Source organism: Schistocerca gregaria, chromosome X, assembly GCF_023897955.1.
Source record: "Schistocerca gregaria isolate iqSchGreg1 chromosome X, iqSchGreg1.2, whole genome shotgun sequence".
Lineage (NCBI taxonomy): Eukaryota > Metazoa > Arthropoda > Insecta > Orthoptera > Acrididae > Schistocerca > Schistocerca gregaria.
The window spans coordinates 601871461-601887600 of NC_064931.1; the positions used below are offsets into that span (position 1 = coordinate 601871461).

The 16140-nt window shown below is 39.0% G+C and overlaps 1 protein-coding gene across 1 annotated transcript in view; it reads right to left on the reverse strand.

The window, feature by feature from the left end:
- The window catches only part of LOC126298874 (cell cycle checkpoint protein RAD17), a 107554-nt gene that overhangs the window by 67095 nt on the left and 24319 nt on the right, over nucleotides 1-16140 (reverse strand). The window contains exons 4-7 of the mRNA XM_049990390.1: nucleotides 9246-9539; nucleotides 6287-6416; nucleotides 5915-6059; nucleotides 3190-3300 (exon numbers count right to left, since the gene is read on the reverse strand). Of these exons, the coding sequence (XP_049846347.1) occupies nucleotides 3190-3300; nucleotides 5915-6059; nucleotides 6287-6416; nucleotides 9246-9539 (680 nt within the window). The remainder of the gene's footprint in view (nucleotides 1-3189; nucleotides 3301-5914; nucleotides 6060-6286; nucleotides 6417-9245; nucleotides 9540-16140) is intronic.

Consider the following 16140-nt stretch of genomic DNA (forward strand, 5'->3'; position numbering starts at 1 on the left):
TTGTGCAACAGAGGGTCACATCAAACAGCAGGTGCAATTGCAACCACATTTAACAGAGTTGCAAGGCACGCAATCACAAGCTCCACAGTGGCATGGTGACTACACGGAGGTAGTCTCATTGGTTGACAATCAGTACATTGTGTTACATTGACACCTGTCTCAGCACTGTTTGTCATGGTGCCAAGAGCATAGAGACTGGACCAATGTGGAGTGGGGTCACATTTGCTTCTCGGATGACAGCAGATTCAGTCAATGGTGATCCTGCATGTACTGTCATATGATGAGATGTGGGAACACTTAATGCTCTCACCAACATTGTCGAAAATTATCATTTTGGTGGTCCACGAGTTATGGTGTGGGGATGCATCATATTGCATAGGCGTTTGACCTCCAAATCTTTGAAGTTGATACACTGTTAATTGTAACACTGTACTCCTCCCCCATATGTGGCTTTTCAGTGTTGCATTAACTTCATTTTGATGGATAACACTGCGCAACTGCATTGTACTGCGCAAGTGGAGAAGTTCATGGAATGAGACGATACTCTACGAAAGTACTGCCCTGTCCATTCTACCAGAGATGGTACAGGTTACAGACCCACAGAACTGAGCTTGAAAAAATACGATCCTATGATAAACAATGCTGTCAGCCCACACTACACAGTCATTGTTTTCAGAACATATCTTTGGAAGTGGAAATGGGCTTTATCTGCCTATGGAATCTTCCATGGCTATTCACTGCCCACTTCCATGCGAGCAGAAATTCCAGAGCAAATGTTTTCTTGCTGGCAGGTCAGCATGAGGCAACTCCTGAACATGGGTTATTTTGTACGGACAGCAATGCAGGATGTTTCATAGGGTTTGTGCTCAATGCTTGCAAGTATGTCCAATTTTTGGGCAATTCCCCATCCACTGCATATTTGCACACCACTGCTCAACCCATCCTGCAATGCTGTGACCACTTCTTCAGTAGATGTCAGATCAACTACCTCCTTCCCTCTGCCACATTGCACTTCAAAAGAACCTGTTTTTTCGAATTCTGTAATCATTTTCTCCAGACCCTTATCAGACATTGGACCAATGCCTTTTTTCATACCCTCGAATGTCTGGTACTTCTGCAGGACTACTGGAAAACAATCACCATTCATGTAAAAGTGCTTTACCAGAAGCGAGACAGTCATGCTGGGCATCTCAGTCTGAACTAAGGAACAGCTGTGTGCTGCATATCTGTTGGTGTGCATATTCTGACACTCTGCCTCATTAGGGGCCGTGCAATCACGGCTTGTAAACAAATGCAATACACCAAAACTGAGTTCTTGTGAATGCACAGTTGTCCGTGCGCCTTGTAGTGCAGCACAATGCCTCTGAACAGCCTCTCCATGGCAGACCATATCAAAATCAACACACTGATGGGACAAAATACGAGACAAGTTGACACTGCAAATATTGTTCATACTAAACAAAGTGTTGTCTCCAGACCATGGAAAAAGTTCCAGCAAACACATTCAATAGGAGACTGACATCACGAAGGCCATCCACGCAAAACTACAGCAGCTCAGGGCTAGTATGTAATGATATCTGCACGGAGACACCCTAAAAAGACAGTGATTAACCTGTGCCATGAGCTTTGAGAAGCCACAGGGGTTACCGTAAGTACCCAAAATGTGTGCAACAGACTTCATGATGGGGGTTGTACATCCAAAGACTTCTCAGGACACCATCACTCCATCCACATCACAGAGGTGCTCATGTAAGATGGACTGGAGCACATGAATGTTGGACATGAGACCAATGAACCAAAACACTGTTCACATATGAAGTGCAGAGAGGCTTTCAACCTGCCGACAACTCTATTCGGATATGGAGGCAAACAGGGGAACACAAACATCCTTCAATGACTGTGGAGTGTCGCTGACAATCCGGTGGCTCAATTGTATTCTGGGCAGGAGTCATGTATAGCTGCCATGCACCACTTGTTCCAACTGAAGGCAACATGATTGGTGCAGTATATTAAAACAACATTTTCTGACCCATAGTCAGCGGTTTTGCAGAGACTGTATGGGAAGGATTCACTCTAAAGGATAACAATACTCCACCTCCTCTTGCTCGCAGTGTGATGATGTTTGGTTTGTGGGGCGCTCAACTACGCAGTCATCAGCACCCGTACAAAGTCCCAATTTTTACACACTCCAATTTTTATACAATCCAATCATCCACTGTCATGAGTGGTGGTGGTGGTGAGGACAGTGATGATGAAATTATGAGGACAGCACAAACACCCAGTCCTGGGGCAGAGAAAATCCCCAACTCAGCCAGAAATCGAACCCGGGACCCTGTGATCCAGAGGTAGCAACGCTAGTCACTAGACCACGAGCTGCAGACTTGCTCGCTGTGTGTGTGTGTGTGTGTGTGTGTGTGTGTGTGTGTGTGTGTGTGTGTGTGTGTGTGTGTGTGTGTGTGTGTCCATATCTGACAAGATATGGGACCTGAAGAATGGCCAACATGCTCACTGGATATGAATTTTATAGAGCATGTGTGGAGTTTGCTCAAAAGAGATTTCTACAGGAGCACCCTCCATTAACGACTGAAGCACTCAGGAATGCTGTCAATGAGGAGTGGGACAATATGTCTCAAGAGGCCTGCAATGAGTTGGCACTGAACATGCCCCGTCACACTCAAAGAGTGCCAGAGGGTTCGTGGAGGGCCTAAGCCATTTTATGTTTTTTGATGCTGTGGGACACGCAACTTTTTTTTCCTTCAAGTAATGTTCCTTTTTCATTTCATAATCTGTTCAAAGATAAAATATAGCATAGCTTTGCTTTGCATAATAGTCTGTTTTATCAAAAAATACAGTATAAGACATCTATCTCTTTTTATTATATGAGAACCAATTACCTGCTTAACTTTTTTTGATGAAACACAATTACGAAAAAAAAATCATTTTTAAGTGCCAGCAAAAGAAGATTATGTCAGTAGTATTAAGCATTACAGAACTATAAAATTACAACAAGCATGGTTACAGACTAAAACATATCAAAAAAATAGCTAATTTGACATTATATATGAAAACTATTTCAGTGTCTGGGACGTATATCATTTGCTGCCCAGCACTCAGAATTCCCTAATATATATTTGTTTTTTATGTAACTAGTATCATCATTTAATTTTTATATAGACAAAGTTTACTCACACTATTACATCCATATCCAATAACTTCTGAGCCTCGGCATTAAATACCGAGTATCGATCTGTATGTGAAATTATTATAACAAGTGGACATTTCCCTGTGGTTGAATAATTGCTGGAAAGAAGAATAATAAGATGACATACACATCTGTGTGTTTTCCCTATATTGTTCTAAACTTAAGTTGAAACTATCTAAAATCATAAACAGGAAGGTCATCAAGTTAACACTGATAGAAAAATGTATCAGTAATGAGTCTCAACCTAGCTCTGCAAATACAGTATACACAAATACAAGATTAACAAAATAACTTTTCACATTTAATCACCTATTTGATTACACACGTCAACAACAGGAATGAGGCACAAACCAAAGAAATATGGTATTGCAATAGTTTTAGTTAATTAAAAGTTGCAAAATGAGAGAAAATTAGTACAAAGTTAGGAGTGTCAAGAATATAATTCATAAATGTCAACCAGACCAGTTAAAGAAATACAATGCTGACAAACCTTGTGAACTTTATAATGAGAAAAACTGAACTTTACTGTAAGACAGACTTCTCTATGAAATTTTCTTACAGGACACCAAAGCAGCAAAGTGCTGAGTACTGATCATCTATGCTTGATCTACATTGGAAGGTTTCAAACTGATTACATAATGGTAAGACAGATACAGAGTGGCACACATAAAGCCAGCCCCTGCGCTGAAAGGAATATGAATGAATAAAATCAACGTACATCATCACTTTCTTGCATTTTTATTGTACAGTTTCATTAATAACTATGTAACTAAAAGTTTAAGTAACAGATTTACTTTTGTTAGTTTAATAAGGATACTTTAGGAAGTGCCAGATACTTTAGAAAGTCTTTGTTCAAAATGTTCTCTGCCAACATCCAAGCAAAATTGTGCACATCGAAGCATGTTAAGGAGAACAGTACTCTTTGAGGAATGTTCGAAATTTCTTCACATATGTTATTTTTTAATGTGTCATGTGCTCTGCGATTGTTGCGATAGACTCTAGGCTTTAGAAATCCCCAAAGGTGAAAGTCACTTAGTGACAAGTCAGGAGAGCGGGGTGACCACAAGCCCTTACTAATGGTCCTCTCTTCTCTAAAATCAGTATGTATACGAGCTAAGGACAAATCCGACATATAAGAATTTGCCCCATCTTGCTGGAAATATGCACAACATTTTTCGTTCGGAGTTAACATAGCCGAAAATTCATTGTTAAGTTGCAAGTAAATATGTGTGTTGACAGTTTAGTTGAAGAACAATGGCCTGATAATTCTGTTACCAGATACAGCATACCATACATCAATTTTTAAATCTTGTAATAGCTTTTGCATCATCCCACAGGGATTCTCTGTAGCCCAGTGTCTTGTGTTTTGTGAATTAACATAATCTGACAGATGAAACCAAACTTCATCCGTCGAAAAAAGGAGGAACGGATCAAGATGTCTGCCAGCAACATTTTCCAGCAACCAATTACAGTAATGTGTACGCTTACCCTTATCCACTTCTTTTATTTGCTGAACACCACTCATACAGTAAGGTTTCATTTTTAAGCCATGAAGGATGCATTGACATGACCTGTGAGATATTCCACATTGCTGTGATAATCATCGTTATTGACTTGTAGGGACTTCTTTCAATGTGTGCCGTCACGTTTGCCACAACTTTAGGTGTACGCACAGTCTGTGCCTTATTTCCCTTTGAATTAACAACACTGCCTGTCGAACACCGCATTCTCACTAGATCCTGAATCGTTGATTTTGCAGGAATATTACTTTCTGAAAACTTTTCATGAAAAGTGCCACGAACAACTATAATGGATTCAGACCGCACATATTCTTCAACAATGAACACATGTTCTTCAATGGAGTAAGGCATGACAACGAAGACACAGTTTATAATGACTACTTTCTGTACGAACTACTCACATGCTACTGCTGTTGGAAGGTGGCACAGAAACTGACAAGCTAGTAATGCTACTTACGCGTGTTCGCATTCCGGTTCGGGCCGGTTTTATGTGCGTCACTCTGTATTTCGAAACCAGATTTTAAATTATAAGACATTTCCAAGGGCAGATGTGGACTTTGACAACAATTAATTGGTTATGAACTGTAGATTAAAACTGAACAAATTGGGAATGGTTAGAGGTAAAATATAAGGTTTTAGAAGCATATTTCACTAGAGGAAAAATAGATACTGCCTACAGTGAAATAAAAGAGACCTTTAGAGAAAAAAGAAGCAGCTGTATGAATATCATGTGTTATGATGGAAAACCTGTACTAAACAAAGAAGGGAAAGCTGAGGGGTGAAAGGAGTATAGAGTGGGTCTGTACAAGGGAGATGAACTTGAAAACAATATAATAGAAAGGGAAGATAATGTAGATGAAAATGAGATGGGAGATATGATACTGCAAGAAGGATGTGACAGAGCACTGAAAGACTAGGGCACCTTTATGATCATTTACATTCAAGAATACACACCTGCATTGTCACCTTGGGGGTGTACAGTGCTTATTGATGCAAGTGTTTGGGCACTCCTTACTGTGACATGCAAGTTTCATTTGGTCTGAATTTGTTATATACTCCCGCAACAACCATCTACCTGTCACATCACTTGTCAATAAACTTTGTCCTCCTAGTGGACTTTGCATTTTTATCCAGCAGTGTATTTTCATAAACCCAAACTGAAGCTAATATGTATGTTGAAAATATTACTTACTGAATCACAGTAGTTAAGTCACCCTTTGCAGTAAGCACAGAAAGGGGAAGGTCTTCGACAACTATCAATTTTTTTGAGTTCGAGTATCTTCCAGCACGACAAAGAAAGGTCTTTAAGTTATTCACATCAAACTGTGGAGTATATCCTAGACAAGAAACAACATAATTTTTCCAAAAGTCTATGATTAAACAAGATAAAATGAGACTTACTACTATATTATAAATGTTTACTTTAATTAGCACAGTATTCTTCACCTTGTAAGAAACTGTAGAAAAAAAACCATAGAATGATGAAATATAATGTTATACATGCCCTAAATATCATTTAGAATACTTGTGTGAGACAGAAAGAAAGAGCTAGAGAGAATTTTACCATCTACTCCTGGAATGAAGTCTGGTTCTGACCATTCCACTATTTCCATCTGTTTTTCTTTTGCTAAAACCTTCACAGCTGCCGTCTTGCCACAGCCGTCCGGCCCAAGGAGCAGCAATATTCGGTTCTTCTGCAAATGTATTATGATTGTTCTAAAAATTTATTTCGCCAACTTTCACATTTAGACAAACAAACTTAAACATGACCGGGCTATGTTTTCTAAGCAATAGCGAATACGTGTGTTTGAGACTGTGTTCTAAACTTGTGTATTGACTCTGAAATTGAAACATGTACAAAATTTTGACCAACAGCTTGATCAATGAGCATCTGCACAAAATAAACTTACTGCAAAAAGTTAACAACATAAAAACAACCACACAAAGACCTTAGAAAAAAGCTTTATTAAATAAGTATGACATATTGCATAAAAGAAGCATGTCTGAAAAATTCTGCAGTCAAGAACTACACTGCTAGCCATTAAAATTGCAACTCCAGGGAAGAGAGAAAACATAAAGAAATTTTATTTATTGTGTGTATTCAGTATAGTAAAAAGAATGCACTATTAAATTTGTAGGTGATTTAGGGATATACATGGTGCACACTTTGGTACACAGAGCTGCGACCCCTCTAACAAACAATGGTTCTAACCCAGCTGGGCATGAAGTCGAAATGATCTCAGATGACAAATACAGGTACATGATGTTGCTTCAACACTATGTAAGAGTTCATCACTCATAGTAGTCAGAGAGTGGTGGCATGTCAGTCTCCTGGAAACTCAAAACTAGAAGTTTCCAATGAGTGGGAGGTCTGCAGAACATGCAGGGCAGGGCAAGAGTTGAATACACTCTGGATCAAGGTAGGTCAGGACAGTGTGGACAATATTCTGTCCAAATTTTCAGCTATATGAACTGTGTTGTATCCAAATGGCACTCCATACTATCACTCTGGGTGCTGGGTCCATATGATGATAAAAGCAATGGGGCAGTGTTTGTTTTCCTCTGAGGCTCCACACACGAATACGATCACTGTAATGCTGTAAGCACAACCGGAACTAGTCTGAAAGGATTACATAGTGGCACTTCTGTGTTCAGCTTTGTCCTTGGACAACGTATTGACTGTGCACTTCTCTCTGCTACCACATCAAGGGAAGCTGCAACAGTGATCGTATTGCTAACAGTCCATGGTGCTTCAGATAACACACTGTCCACGTGGATAAATGTCTTGCTGCAAACAAGTTCATTCTGTAACTCAAGGTATGTGAGATGACTGGACAATCCTGCACAGCTGAGTGTCCTCTCAGGTGACAGTCTCATGGTGCCACTGTGATCCTGCATGGCATCAAGAATGAAACTTCGGAGCCCACCAAACCCGTATATGTACAACATTCACAAGACCCCAATCTGAGAAGCAACATTGCAAAACAATAAACTGCAGTCTTGAAAGACCACAATCTTGCTACTACTGAATTCCGACATGTATTTTTAGATGTTTCTCAAACAAGACATACCACAATCTTTTAACAAATGATCAACAATGAAGTGTGATTTCTGAATGAAAAACTGGCTGTGTCTTCTTTCCTTATATACATAATGCTGATGGCATTTCTCCTACCTAGACTGTACAGTTATGTTCAAATGCAAATCACTTGCATCCTAATCTGTACAGTCCATTTGGTCATCTAGGGGCTGGAGCATCAAGGTATATAAATAAATCTGCTTTGTAAATATCCTCACATTTAGTACACTTCATGCGAATTTGATGGTTGCTGTATGCCATCTTCATGGTGTTACTATTTTAATGGCCAGTAGTATACATTTATCATTGCATAGCATAGCATGGTATTGGCCCTGACCACAAACTTCACCTAGTTTGCTTTCACAATACATAAAACATATATAATACATTGTCCATAACTGAAAAAACACTGATTACAATTTGATTACATGTTTGGCAATCTCTAATTGGAAACAGCCACAATGGTTAAATATCTAGAAGCATAAATATTGAGTAATGACACACAAAACCAGTTTTCAGAAAGACAGAACCCATACAGTTTCATTGGCAGACTTCTAAGGAACTATAATTTACCCATCAAGCAAGTGGCTTATAAAACATTCATAAGGCATTTTCCAGTAGTGCTTATAAGTCTGGGTTAATTTACAAGTTACACTAATGGAGGACATACATCTCATAAAGATGAGCAGTTTGTTTTGGCTGGAAGTCATTTAGTAAGTGCAAGAATATTAACAAACTCCAGATGGATGGAACACAGTGAAAGTGAAACTGGCAGAATAATATAATGTGTGTTACACATAAATGAAAGAGGTATGGACATGAGAAATGCTCTATTATGTGAGGTGAGCCACATATAGTCCAAGGAGTTAAAAAACATCGTCACCGCCACCACCACAATAACAACTTATTATTATATCAGTTTAACCTAAATTGAGCAACTGATGTCACTAAAGACCTTTTTGTATTAGTTTTCATGTCTATGGAAGCACATAAAATCCAAAGGAATCATTAGGGACTGTGTCTTCTTCAGTTTAGCAAAGTATCCAAAAATGTGTGCCAACAACTGTAAACATAAAAGTTAGAAATACTGTGGAACTGTGGAACTGTGAAACTGAACAGACAAAAGGTTTTCAGGTCACCCAAACATTAAATGATATGGCACTATTACTAAAGTTACAGTTTTACATACGAAAGACATACTTTGGAAAAATTATATATCTTGATGGCAAACAGTAACTGCAGACAGAAATAAGTGCTACAATATTTCCCCATAACATAAAACAAGGCAATACAGTAACTAAGTGGTTTCAGCAAAACAATGATAGGTCAAACAATGCAGTGTGAAAAGGCATCATGTAAGTACGCGAACAGAAAATCGTTTAATGAAGTGTGCATACATGCCTATCATCCAACAATTCTCACACTTTATTTATAATAACATTACCTTGGATGATATTTCTATTGCATAAAACCATTGTTGGAGAGGTTCCAATCTTTTCTTTGATAATGCTAAATCTTTCTCGCATACAGGATCAAAGCTTTTTTCAACTGTGACAAACTCAGTTTTCTTATTTCGAAGTGGCAGCTTTGGGGTTGAATTTCTACTATTCCCAGTCTGCTCAGATAACTTTAACTGTTCTGCTGGATTATTCTTGCTGTAACTTGATTGTTCGTCAGTCTTTTTTGTCATGTGTGTGTCTGCACAATCTTCATAAAATGCAGATGTGGCCCATCTCACCTGAAAGATAAGGTTCACTCTCAAAAAAATCAATATTCACTACAATTCTGTAACTGCAAATAAATCTGAAAGAGAATGAGAATTACTTTAATTTAATATTCTGGAAGCTTTTCATGAGTGTGTTATCTGTTCTATAGATTAGTGGTTTGTCTTCCTTATAAATTTAACTGTCTTCACCTGTCATATTTATTAACAAATCAAGTAATGCTCAGGTATTAGATAATGAGGCGTTTACCAGCAACATCTGATCACCATATCGCAGGATACAGGAAACTTCCAAATGATAATTTTAGTGTAAGTAAACAGTTTCACAATTTATAAACACTACAAACTTTCATTTTGCTTCCAGTACGCTACTGTAGTTGTGGACAAGGGTCCAATGATGAGGACACTCCAGGAACTGCTCATTGGCAGAAGAGTATTTTCAGATTTTACAGCAAGGACAGTTATCGGAGCCATATATTCCATTAATTTAGCTTTTTCACTTTTTTCTTTCTTTCTTAAATTAGTATTACCTGACACCTAACTGAAGATTCATTAAAAGCAAAGACAGATTTGATGAGAAAAAGTAGAGAATCAACTGTGGCACTCAATGAATAAAACCATCATGAGACTTGTGTAGACTTATTCCTGCACACCATAAAAAACCTAGAGTCAGGTGATCAGACTGGAATTTGAGCCAGCAGATCTCAACCACAGTAGCAGCACTGTACTGTTACCTCAACTGATGACATTTGAAGAAGAGAATCTGTATAAATGAACTGGGAGGGAGGGGGCAGGATAAAGGGGGAGGGAGGTGGGGTGAGGGGGGGGGGGTTGGGAAGGGTTATAAGGAAAACCAATCCTGCATAAAAATTTCACTCTCATCAGTGAAATACTACCCATTTGCACGTTATTACTAGGATTTATTTGGAACCTGAAACATGGGCTATTTAAAATAAGTACTGAAGGTTCTAGGTAAAACATAATTACTACAAAATAAAATTCTCTTTTTCCTATGTTTCATAAACTTCTGTAGAAAACAACACAGATTTCAAGTTCTAAGTCATTTTGTGGAGGTTATTGGTAAAGGTGGGAATTTTTCAACCCTGAAACAAATAGTCAAGTTTTAATGACTGAGTGAATATGCAAAACACAACATATTTAGTGTTAGAGAACTGCTCTTTCAAAGCTCATCATTATGGTTGTTTTAATCAATCACAGTTTCCATTGCTCCACTATGATAAGCATGAAACAGCTGCTTTGACTTCACATTTACATTAATATGAACATAGCTGCTTACTCACAGAAAATAATGCCATGTAGCAGAGCCCCCTTTAGATTATCCTCAGAAATAAAAATGTATTATTTTCCAAGGAACAAAGTTATGAAACTCCTCTATTGACTTAGTCCATGGACCATTATTATTTTATTTATGAACTTTAGATTTTTAAGTAAAGCTATTTAGTCAGAATATAATTTTTTCATTATTTTGGTGTGGTGTGAAAGGGGGGGGGGGGGGGGGGGAATGGGGACCTGATGAGCAAAATTATGTAATTTACAGTCCTCAATGGAAACATATGCCTACATTACTACATCCAAGTATTTTCTCTGTATGAATGTCTTAACTTTCGAAATTAGTAAACTGGAAAGAAATACAACTTAGCACCTTATTTTCTGTAACATCTGTCAAGTGTTACCAGACATATGATTTCCTATTGGTAGCCCTCAATAGGGTACCAAATCAGTACAAATTCATCCTATTCACATTAGTCTAATAACACACCTCAAATGAAATGATGTATTTTCCTCTTGCCTTATGTAATGTTTCTGCAGTAAACAGAAAGCCAAACATACATTCAGGACCAGCGTACACCCAACTGGACATGATATCTGAGCCTGCTGCCACAGAGTAACTTGTAACACACAAATTATCACTGCCTCAACCATTTAGAAGGTATGGCCATCTGTTGGATGCTGGACACTGGCTTTTTCCGCCAAGCACCCAGATCTTCCTGTTCATAGATACCGATGTCTTCACGTAGAAGTTGCAGGCAATGTGCTCAAAGTATTCTTTCAGTCATGGGACACCAACCATCTAGTGCACTACATCCCATGGGAATTCATGTGCGGTGTGCAGTGCCAAGCACGGCATCTTGTTCTGGGCTCTTTGGAGCTTCTTAATGTGAGTTTAAACTTCATTATCCCAGACCACCACTGCTACTCTAGCATGGAGCACAGCAGTGACTTGTACAAAGTACTGGCAAGGTGCGATGGTAGGGTATAGCTGTTGTTCATCACCAGGTACAAGGCAATGAGGCATTTGATACCTTTATGGTGCAAGTCTGTGATGTGCTGGTGCCACATCAGATGTTTGTCAAGAGCGACACCAGGAAAACATGCTGTGTCGCTCTAAGGAACAGTGTTGCTCCTCATGTAGACTGGCATCAACATAGAACAATGCGTGATTGTCAGGCACTACACTACGCCTTGACAACACTGAGCCTAAGCTGCTGCTAGACAACCCAGACAGTGATGTAATCACAGGCATGTTGGGAGGTGACATTGCATATGGTGTGAAGACATTCTGAGCAAGAACACTGAGTCGCCAGCATACAGTGTGAGCTGTATGCAATCAGTTTCCGGGGTGTCTGCCATGTATAGCGTCTCAAAGGACGAGGCCTTGAGATACACCTGCACAGACACATCATGCTGTGGAGACTAAGCCATGGGACCAAACATGGGTTTTCCAGTTGGCCATGTAGCTTTGGAAGAGGGGACATGTGGCACTGACACCCTCTGCATAGGAGTTTGTAAAGGAGGCCACTGAGGCAACATGCTGTTGAATGCCTTGGAAGTGTCCAAGGACACTGCTCCGAAATATTTATATTCCAGAGCATCAAGGGCCTCTAAGGAGTTGTTGCTCAGTTGAATGTTCTCTACAAAACCCAAACTGCTCCTTTGGTTTTAAGATATCTCCTTTGATATGTTGCAATACATAAGTGAATCCAGAATGAAGTTTCATAAGTGAATCCTCTGTAAGATTTTTGAGGGGACTTGGAGGAAGCTGATGGGCCAGTAACTACTAATCACCTGGAAGTTATGGCCCAGATTAGGAACCACCATTATCACAGCACATTTCTGGGCAGCTGTAAGCAAGCAGTACATAAAATCTGGTTAAAGACAGACACCAGGTGTATGGCAGCAATCTACCAGAGCTGCATAAGGAGAAGGTGACTCCATCAAGTCCACAGACCTTCCTGGCCTGGCTAAGAGAATCTTCATCCTCATCTGGTGTTACCAGTTGATTCTTGTGTCCATCTTCCCTATCAACAAGAGATTAGTTGTTACTGTATGGATGAGTTCAAGGTCCACAGAAGTTTCAGGTGAGTTGAAACTGACAGCAAAGCTGTCTGGCAACACATTCACCTTTTCATCACACATACTTCTGATAGAGTGACCATTCTGAAGTGTTGGAACCCATTAGAAAATCAGCAGGAATATCTACATAGTTTGCCAAGCAGATTCATTGCCTTACACAAAGCATGTCGAGTTTGTTGGGCCATTCTCAGTTGCAGTACTCCTTCACTGTAGCTTTAATACCACGGTGGAATCTGTTGAAGAGTCATTTGATGTGTGGCTGCCTGGTGCACTGTCACTCGCCAAAGACACAGTACTTTTTCATGATGGCAGTGAAGTTGTGCAGCGGTTTGTTGTAACGAGTAGTTGCATTGTGTGCTGGTGTAAAAGAGTGGCACTACCTGATCAGCTTGTCACACTGTTGTGATGAAATGTTGCAGGGGTCTCCTCAGTGACTGCATTCTCACAAACTGCAGTTCTTGTCACTTCTGCAGCTGTGGTTTGGAAGTGGTGGTTGGAACCTGGAAAACACATCTCTGCATCCATGGGAAATGCAGTCCTCAGATCAGCTGTGTGTGGTGTTTGGCTCTGATTCTGTGACTGCATGGCCACACAGTTGTGGAAAGAGCTATAGAGGTACATCAGTGAAGTAATGTGTGTGTGATTCTTCTTGTGATATTCCATTGTCAGAATATGTAGCAGCACACACCTCTGGGAGCAATTGCCTGTGGGCTTCTGCATCTAAAACTACAGTCATAAAATTTGCATTCTTCTCTTATCAATCACAGCTGGTGTGAGCTGACCTCTCATTTTCCTAGTCCACTTGCATAGTTGTCTTAAGTGGAGCAGCCAATGAGGCTCTGGGCAGGGCAGGCCCCAGTGGACAGTGATTGTATGACTCCAAGACTGCCTGAACATTTGCCTCAGCTACACAATCTTCCTCAGCACTACTAGCTCAAACAATGTTGATGATGACAACTACGACATGTAAACATAATGTACAAAGTATGCTTACCTTCAAGAGACTTTTGTGGCTTGCATTATGAGAAAATAACTGAGTAGTTGAAGTTTCTTAGGTAATGTCCCCTCATTTGACATGACTAGCTACGGTACACTGTTACTTCCTTGCCATTTCCTGCACCATTTGTGTCTCATGACCCAGATTTGGAGGCACTTTTCATCTCTTTAGAACATTTGCATATAGCCTTTTATTTTCCTATACCCAAACTCTATCCTGATACATAAACTTTACAACATTTCAAAATCTCAGGCACCAAATACATTTGTTAATTTTCTCTACTTGTTCATGCTTCAGTTCGTGATATGAAGCAAAAACGTTGTTAGTATTCATTTTCTTACATTCATTTTGAATCTATAAACTACTCATCATAGTAAAATGCCAATACTTTACAGATAAGAGGTGCTGCCAATTAAGCATTCCTTGTGTAGAACATGAGTGACACAGTTTGCTATTTAGTACAGGTAGGCAACACTTCAAAGATGTTTTTTATCATAATCTACTCTGAGAATGCAAATAGGGTAATATTTTCTGTATGAAAGCATGTCCTTTGCAAACAAAGGGAATATCAATAAGATCTATTCTGTGACATTATTTGACAAAGGTTTACAAAAGACATACAGGAGGATAAATCCATTTTTTTTTTTTTTTTTGCACAAGAGAACCAGAGAAGGCAGAACGGTACACTTGGTGTTTCAAAAAGATTCATCCAGTTTCACAAAACTATCTTCTACATGAATGAGGACAAACTTGTAAATATTAACTTACACACTGAATCTAGAAGAAGTTTACCTTGGTATCATTTGTTAAGTTACCAGTTCATGTGGGGCGGGAGGGGGGGATGGGGGGGGTGCAATTCCCGAGTGCAACTATATCCCTACCTTAATCATTCATTGTCCAAAGTGGGCCAACAGTAAATGGCAATAAAACAGCAACAAATTGCATTTTAGGACGAATTTTTCAACAGGACAGACCACCACCAAACTGGCAACAGCATTTCATAATAATGAGTTGCTTCAAAGATGAATCAGATATAAGGAGCATATGGATCTCACATTGTACCATTGGCCTTTCAGGTCACCTGATCTCAGTGTATGTGACCATATTTTGTGGAGGCTTGTGAAATACTCCATCTATGTAGCTCCCCCTCAAAACAATTTTGTTGAACTGCAACATGGCCCAGCTGACTCACTCCCAAAAGAATCGGACGAGTTTGTCTATCATTTGGGTGTTTGTCATGTGTGTGGTCTCAAACACTCCTAAAACACAAATGAACTTTTATCCTAAACTTAACTGTAAAAAGTACCCTAACATTTTAGGTGCATGCGTGTAAAAAAATATACGCTTGTTAAATCAGATTAATTATTTTGAAACATCCTGTGTTAAGCTGTTAATTCTGTTCTGCTGCAGCGTACTTCTAATATGTGTTAAAAAAAATTGAACTTTCATGAAATCTGCCCCATGATAACCTCATTCAACCATACCTAATGTTCGTCAGAGCACAATAATTTTGCAACTTTGTACGAGGGCAACAAAAATCTGCTAATATAATGCACATAAATATTAATCAGTCTATTCAGTAGCCAAGACTGCCTGAAAGATATAGCAGCAAGCTGATAAGATGTGGGAAATTTCTCTACACTTTTGTACATTACTCAAAAATGCTACACTAGTATATCATGACCACAAAGATAGTATAGCACACAATTATCAGAAGTAGTAATAGCATCTATAATCTTCAGCGATGATTAAATTTAAACAAATTGTGATTCAACACATTTACATACTTGAAGTAAAATATTGAATCCTGGAGAGCAGTAGCTATAATAACTGCACAATATTATGACAATACCTGGTAAATCCCTAGGTGCTGTTTGGATATACTGTTGCCTGTTAATTGTCACTGATGACAACAGTCATGAATCTGTCATTTTTTGGTCTATTTTACAGCAAACATTTTTATAAAACATTTTGAAGAATCTGTTTTAGATACAATTTCTTTGAAGATAAACTATTTTATCATCCTGCTGACAGCATATTTGTTGCTCAGCAACAAGACCAGTAAATACAAGAAAAACTATCTAATCTCCAATCAGGAAAACATTTTTGCTCACAAGGGTTTCACTATAATGGAGCAAAGAAATGCAGCTTCTTAAACTTATCTGGCATTCAGGCAGCCAAATTACCTCAGCAAAAGCACATGAACCAGGTATGTTTTCACAAACTAGCACATAATTGCTCATG